At 40.7% G+C, this 7,723-nt stretch overlaps 1 protein-coding gene across 1 annotated transcript; it reads left to right on the top strand.

Moving 5' to 3' along the window:
* Positions 1-297: 297 nt before the first annotated feature.
* Coq6 (ubiquinone biosynthesis protein COQ6, mitochondrial) lies at positions 298-7,723 on the top strand. Its single transcript, XM_080283041.1, has 11 exons — positions 298-541; positions 1,162-1,352; positions 1,826-1,954; positions 2,581-2,685; positions 3,090-3,197; positions 3,459-3,521; positions 3,763-3,870; positions 4,671-4,879; positions 5,837-5,952; positions 6,900-7,066; positions 7,602-7,723. Exons 1-11 carry the CDS (start codon positions 352-354, stop codon positions 7,629-7,631), a joined length of 1,416 nt encoding a protein of 471 aa, XP_080139167.1. The 5' UTR covers positions 298-351; the 3' UTR covers positions 7,632-7,723.

Raw genomic sequence — 7,723 nt, 5'->3', positions numbered from 1 at the left:
TGTCGTACACTTTTCTGCTCGGAATAAATTGATATATTGCGATACATGAAGAGATTAATTTATTATAATGATTATTTATGGATAATCAGAGCAACAAACATTATGTAAAGGATTATGCTTCATGCAGATTTTGTATTTTATACAATCGAAATATTTTAGGCATATAGTTTCCCTTACCATCAGCAATAATAATTAAAGCATTTCTACTCTAGTATGGAAAGTATTATAATCCATTTAAAAGTCCCTCATTCCCCATAACGTAACACGAAGCTAACGACCGCAGAGGTTCACGTAATTTTGACAGGAGGTGGGAGTACACCCGTATTTTACGGAGCTAGAACGGCAGCCAGGATGTCGTCTGTTGCGAGGTGTACTACTGTCTTTAGCAGGAGGTCTTTAAGGCTGTGGAGGAGAGGTTACAAATTCGAGAGCAGTCGATGGATGTGTGTAAATGCCAGTGGAGGCGATGCCGGGTCTGAGCGCTACGATGTGGTTATTGCTGGAGGCGGGATGGTTGGATTTGCCATGGCCTGTGCTATAGGTAAATGTTGCCTAAGAAAGACAAATAGAATGAGATATAATGACACACGAAATGCATTAATTTTGGTTGTTTCTGCAGCCGTAATAAATACCCTGTTGACCCCACCCATTCTGAGCCTCCCCCAGGTCACCAAATATTAATTCCCTCAGGAGTCTTTCCCCAAGCTAAATGAAATTTTCTAGCCATGATTACATGAGTACTGTGGCTCAGAGCTTCTTGATATCTGCCCTGTTCTTTACCTTTCAACTGAACTTATTGCACGTTCCATTTCGTTTCATTTACAAAGGTTCCAACATGCTTGTTTCATTTATAAAGGTTTCAACATACTTGCATGCGATAGCTGTCCTTGCTGCCTGTGCGATCTCTGGCAGCCTCTCTATTCAGCCCCTTATCCCTGAGGTCATACTCTACAACCTCAACCCAGGTTGTTTTCATTCTGACTTGCAGTACATTGGGAAAAAAAGCATGAACTGGATCATTAAAACTCCCCTTGTGTTGCTTTTAAGTGAAGAATGTTTAGAATTTGTACAAGAAATACTTGGTCTTGGTTGCTAGTCATCTGAATTGTAGCCACTCATTCATTACGCCTGATGTCCGACTAACCCTTGACTCTTCCCCAGGTCGGAGTGCTAGGCTGTGTGATCGTCAGGTTTTGCTGCTGGAGGGTGGACCACAGCGCTCGTGGACACTGCCTCCAGATCACAGTAACCGTGTGTGTGCCCTGAGTCAAGCCACACGAATACTCTTCACCTCACTGGGCGTCTGGCAACACATTCACAACATCAGAGCACAGCCAGTACACAGGATGCAGGTTTGGAAGGGATAGTGATGGCAGTTGATATGTATAGGGCCAGTATTTTGCATTTTTCTTTTTTTTTTTCCCCCTCAAGTTCTTCCCTGGTGGTTTGGTAGGAATATGCCAGTTGAATGACAGTCATGCCAGATTTAAAAGTTTGTGTCTTGTGAAGTGATTTGAATTTTCAGTCATAATATAAGGAGAGGGAGCATAGCACGTAATGCTGGTCATGTATGGTACCCTTCAGTGTACCAGACTACAGTAGCCTAACTTCAGGTGTAATCATCTTTAAGTGGGTGTTATGGGATTGAATGTTCTTTTTTCATACTGCCACGACTCCCTCTCCATTTTTTTCCACTCCACTCACCAATCTTTCATCTGTTATCATTCCACTCACCAATCCCTCTCCAATTTTCCCCTTCACCTATTACTACCACTCCCATATCCTCCCACTTGCCAACCTTACCCATATGTTAATTTTTGTTCAGGTGTGGGAGTCGTGTTCTGAGGCGATGATAACGTTTGAAGGTGGAGGAGAGGACGCACCGTTGGCGCACATTGTGGAGAATGACGTCACTCTTAATGCACTCAAAGCACAAGTCCCATCACATGTCAAGGTTCAGTAGATCAGCATAGTAATCCTTTGTTAGATGTTGCCTTAATTATTTATTGATTCATATTTCTTCAGTGATGATGTTTTCTTTTTAATTAGTGCCACCAAATGATTATGTACTGAGCTTGCAAGATCTTTTTTTTTCCCTTTTCCACTGGAAAAGAATAAACATAGCCGTCACCTACACTTTCAGTACAGGGCCTCTTTTAAGCTTATCATCTGGAGATTACCTAGAGTAAAATATTACCGTACGCACATCATTGAGTTGATCGGGTTAACTCCACAGTAAATGATATAACAAACTCCCTATTCAAGTTGTGTAATGACAAATTATAAAGTGGATTTATTAGTTTCTTACATTTTAAATTAGCTATCCTACCAGTTGCATGGAAAAAGTTGATATAGTGTAACATATCTGTAACTTATAATGAAGGCTGCTTATAAGTGATGTTTCTGTGTTAATACAGTAGTACAACATATTTGCTGTGCTTTCTGTATTTTTTGAGAAATGGAGGTTCATACTGATGCAAGTTTAGAGTGAAATTTGTTGGACTGCAGTAGCCTAGCCTTAGTCTCTACACCTCAAAGGGGGTATTACAGAATTAGCAGTTGCCATTTTGTATTTTTCAGGTGGAGTACAACGCCAAAGTGGCCAACTACCAGTTGCCAAAGGATATTTCCTCCCCAGCATCTCTGACCTTACAAGATGGCCGCAGTATATCCACTGACCTTTTGGTACGGGTACCTACATTTTAGTTGTGTTCAGTACATGTTGCCATATTGACTAATTCACTCTATTACCCCTGAGAACTTTTATGAAAACATTTTATTTACTGTATACCTGTAGTTCAGTATACTGTGCTATAAAGAATGCTCATTATAATCCACTAATAGTAACATGTACAGTATCAGGAATTTTGCAGGAAAGTGAGGAGGGTATGTATGTGATGTTAAATCAGTAATGAAAGCTTGAATTACAGTTAATAACAGGTTTCCCTCTATTGTATTCTATCCTTACTTTCTGATCCTACTTCACTCCATCTATAGATGGAGGATAAAGAGGTCAGGATGATGGTGATGACTCACCCTATTTATTAATAAGAAGTAAGATGGTGAATGAAGGTGTTACTAATGTACAGATTGGAGCTGATGGAGCCCGATCTGGTGTTCGGGAGGCTATGGGGATTCAGTACCTTGGATGGGAGTATGATCAGACTGGAATTGTAGCTACACTGCAGCTGTCAGAGGTACAGTAAATTGGTTTGTTCCTGTACTAACTCTCAGGCTCCTTAAGACTCATTCTCAGTGTAATGAAATTGTTTGGCATCAGATGGAGAATACAGCACTTGAGTTATCCCAGCAATGAGAGTTAAAATGTATTCTAGTGCAGTTTTGTTTATCATTTATATACAGTAGTTCATACAGCAGTTAATTTTGTATCTTTATACAGCTTATATAGCAGTGGTTTTAGTTGTATCCTTGTTCACCTTTTCATATCCATAACACAGGAAATGGACAACACAGTTGCGTGGCAGCGCTTCCTCCCCACTGGACCAGTTGCCCTTCTTCCCGTAAGTACCACAGTGGGACCCAACAGCCAGTATTTTACCATCCTTATTATGAAAGGCATTCCTTAAAACTTTCTTTTGCAGTATTGTAGGAGGTAATGGCCTATATTATGTAATCTATAAATAAAATCATGACAGAAAAAAGTTAGGTATTAATATCATATACAGTACCTATATTGGGATTACTTATAAGTTAATTATCTTCCATACCCTATGTTTTCTTCTAGTACCATACTTTTCACAGCTGTCTGAAAACAAGAGTTCTCTGGTGTGGTCCACAACCAAGGAAGAAGCACAGCGTCTCCTCTCTCTTTCAGACAAAGACTTCATTGATGCACTCAACAGGGCTATTGTGAGTTTCCCTCATTATACACTTACTTTCAAAATCCATGTACAACAGGTCAGAGTAGAAACTGCAGAGTATTTGTAAGAAAGGGATTCATGTCTCTGCACCTCCCATGATGAAGCTGTGTTCCATTAAGATGAAGCTTAGCAAATCTTTGTCACCTCTGATTTTTTCCCTTCTGAAGATGAAAGTAAATTATGGAATGAGTGCTAATTATATTGCATTGGTACGTATAAAACAGATCTGCCAGTTTCTCCTGTTTTATAGTACCCTTCCAGGTTGTGAATGTTGGTACACATCACCAACATATAGAAGGTAATGACTGTGTTTACTGTCTTTTTTGTGGATTATGATAAATATGATGTTTTGAAGCACATCATTGACATATAACAACTGTCCTGTACTGTATTCTTTTCCCTTCACTGCGATAGGTTCGTGATACTGTGGATGTCACTGACATATATTGAGAAGTGCATGCTTATCTTCCATTTCCTTTAAATAGGATCAGTTTGTGTTTTAATCAAAAGTGGGATGACAATGAAATAAGTGCTAGGCTGGAGTTTGTACATCAGGGTTGACTGTACTGTATCCTCCTTTTCCTTGTGATAAATCTGCATCCACATTTGTCAGGAAGGTGATACTTCTAAGGTGAAGTTAGGATTCCAGAGCTTAAATGGCAAGTGTGTGAGTGACCCATTTCATTGGGTATGTTTTTCTCTTGCTTTCAGGAACGTACCTTACCTCATCTCTGGGTTGCAAAGAGGTAAGGATTATGACAACAATAAATCTGTGTTTTTTATTGGCAGTGGGATGACAATGAAAGGGATGCAAGGCTGGAGTCAGTACACCAGGGCTGGCTGAGAGTGCTGGAAGCAGTATTACCATGGAGCGGTGATGGGGGAGTTCGGCAGCTGCCTCCCTCGGTGTCTGGGGTGGAGGCAGGCTCCAGGGCATCATTCCCGCTTGGACTGGGTCATGCTGTTCACTATGTTGCTTCCAGGGTTGCACTCATAGGGTTAGTACTTTTATATTATTATTACCTCCATCCCATTTGCTGTGGGTCATGCTGTCTAGTATGATGCTCCCAGGGTTGCTGTCATAGGGTTAGTATCTTCATTTCACTATATGGTATGTTATTGCCTTGATGCTCAGTCTAGTTATCTTACAATTTTCTGCTGGCATCTCTTTCCCACTCACTCTAGTCATCTCACAGTTTATTACCTCCTTGCTCAGTGTAGGTCATGCAGCTCTCCGTCACTCCTAGAATAGCTTCTAATGGGTCAGTATCTTCATCGTACTATACGTTATCACCTTCCCTCTCTGAGTCATGTCTTCCATTGTCACTCGTGGTAACAGATCTTACCATCAGTTACTCACAGTTTTTGTTGTCGTTAACAACTTCTATCATGTAGAAGAGGAAGAGGCCTTTACTTTTGGCATAATCATCTCACCTAGGGGCTGGGCTTTACACATTTTTTCACAGCTTTCTGACACACTTCTCGCAAATATTTATTCATGATCAGACTGGCAGAAACTACCCTTAGTTTATTCATGCCAGATCTGTGAACATTTAATAAGCCAGATCAGTCATTTGATAACCCATATTATTTAATATATTTTGGAAAATTCAGGTACAGTAGTTGTATTTTTTTGGTCATTCAAGTGTGAGAGGGGGAGCTCATGACAGTACATCTGTTCATATATCATCTGTGAAAAGGATTAAAGATCAGAATAAAAAAAACATACCAAGAGTATTTAGCTGTATTATGATATTTGCACCACCAAGATGGGGCACAAAAGGACCAGAACACAAAGTGTTTTTTGATCACAGTGTGGCCTGCCTTTGACTAGATCACTGTAGTCTGGCACAGACTGGGTTAAAGTGAACTGGATGTACAAAATGTGTCTGTGTATAATTTACAGCATATGACCTGAGCCCCTTATTTAATTCCATGGTGAAAATGGTTTGCAGAGACGCAGCGCACCGAATGCATCCACTGGCTGGCCAAGGTGTCAATCTGGGATTCGGTGATGTGAGGGCACTGCTTGAAACCCTCGAGAGTGCTGTGCTATTGGGTGCTGATATTGGTTAGTAATGCTTCCACTGCAGTCTCCACTAGACAGCAGGATTAATCTTAATATGCAACTGTATTTGCTGTCTGTAAGAATATGGTATTTGTTGAGCATGTTGAAATGCTCAAATTTTTCTAGTATGTGAACTTCCCATGACTGAAGTGTGTCTGTGTATTACCAGATAGGGGGCTTTGGCATTCTGGACACCTGCTTTAATAATAATAATAATTTTATATTGTGGTAGGTGGGGGCGCTCACCATCCACTCACTCGATGTAGTGCTGCTGTTGGGTGTCTGCCCTTTCCTCTCCTCCATCCTTCTTTCCTTCCATTCTCTTCTGTCTTCCTTTACTTCATTCTTTCCTTGTCCCTCTGCCTACGGGTAACTTTACACTTCCTCTTCATTCTTTCTTTCCTCTTCCTTCTGCCTGTGGGTGACTCTACACTGAGTGACAAGCCAAATGGTTTCCTGTACACCAGGAAACCATTTACTACACTGGGTGGTAACCATATAACCAGATTTTGGTGCCTGGTGGTTTAGTGAGTAATTATTGAGCTCCAATCGGATCGAGCCGGTGAAGGTTTATATCCAGGGGGTGGTTGGGGTTGATTGCTCATGTAATGCCACTCAGGGATGAGTGAGGCTGGTCACTCTCATCTTAAATGTCGGGACCAACTGCTTAGCCCCGGACTCCTACGTTCCTCATGGGGCAACGTAGGATTGGATGATGATGGATGGATGGATAATTTTATAAGCAGTGTTGTGTTATATAACACATGTGTGGATGGTTTGTGTGTGTGAGGTGGAACCAACATTCCACTGTATGAACCGTATGTGAATGGATGTGTGGTCCATTCATTGCGCACTGTATTTTTTTTTTTTTTTGATCCTATTCACCCCTCTTTTTAGGGAAGCTCGATTTTATGATGATGTTATTAAGTCTCTTATTGTGATTTGTACAGGTGAGGAAGAGACTCTGTTTGGTTATGAGACATCCCGCCAACGACATAATGTGGCAACTCTGGCCTCGGTGGATGCTCTTTACCGTCTCTACACCACTAAAGCTCCTCCCCTTGTCCTCCTTCGTTCGCTTGGCCTGTCTGCAGTGAACCTCATGACTCCAGTTAAGGTAAATGTTGCATGTGTTTGTGCTTAGGCCGGGAGTCTAACTCACTCATTGTAGTGTTGAAAATTCTTATTGTAAATTCTTCATTATTCATTTGTAATGGAAAGCCATATAATTATGTACTTTACTGTGAAATACTGTAACTTGTGTGTGGATGAACCACTATTTTTTCCCTCACAAAATTATATTTCTCCTGCCATTATTCCTCCAGTATCATAATCTATATTGTAAATTTTCTCTGCACTCCATTAAATGTGCTGTAATTTTGATATACCAGTACCAGTGCTGTACAGTACTTGCATTTTAAACTTAAGTGTAACCTGAAATTGCACCTACTGAGAGCTAGTCAGAAGTGGAAATGACAGCCTTGTGTCCAACATTCAGATATTCTTGGTGTTCTGCAGTTTTATTGGCATACAAGTCCAGCCAGGGACAGAGTTGAGGGGATGTTCTGTACTTAGCATACTAGCTTCCATTACCATACATGCCTGTTGTTATACAACCAGTTTATGATGTACGCGTGTGCATTTCTCCCCAGAAACGTATTATGCGCCACGCTGAAGGCTGAAGGCAACCGGTTGTTGGAACAGAATATCAATTAAGTTCTGGCTGTAAGATTTCATTAAGATATTATTGTAAATAAATTATTTCCTCAGAAAA

The sequence above is a fragment of the Coenobita brevimanus genome, chromosome 96 (genome assembly GCF_032717465.1).
Source record: "Coenobita brevimanus isolate Jiangsu-jjx chromosome 96, ASM3271746v2, whole genome shotgun sequence".
Lineage (NCBI taxonomy): Eukaryota > Metazoa > Arthropoda > Malacostraca > Decapoda > Coenobitidae > Coenobita > Coenobita brevimanus.
The sequence above is the reverse complement of the archived record's forward strand: the minus strand, read 5'-3'. Positions and strand labels throughout refer to the sequence as shown.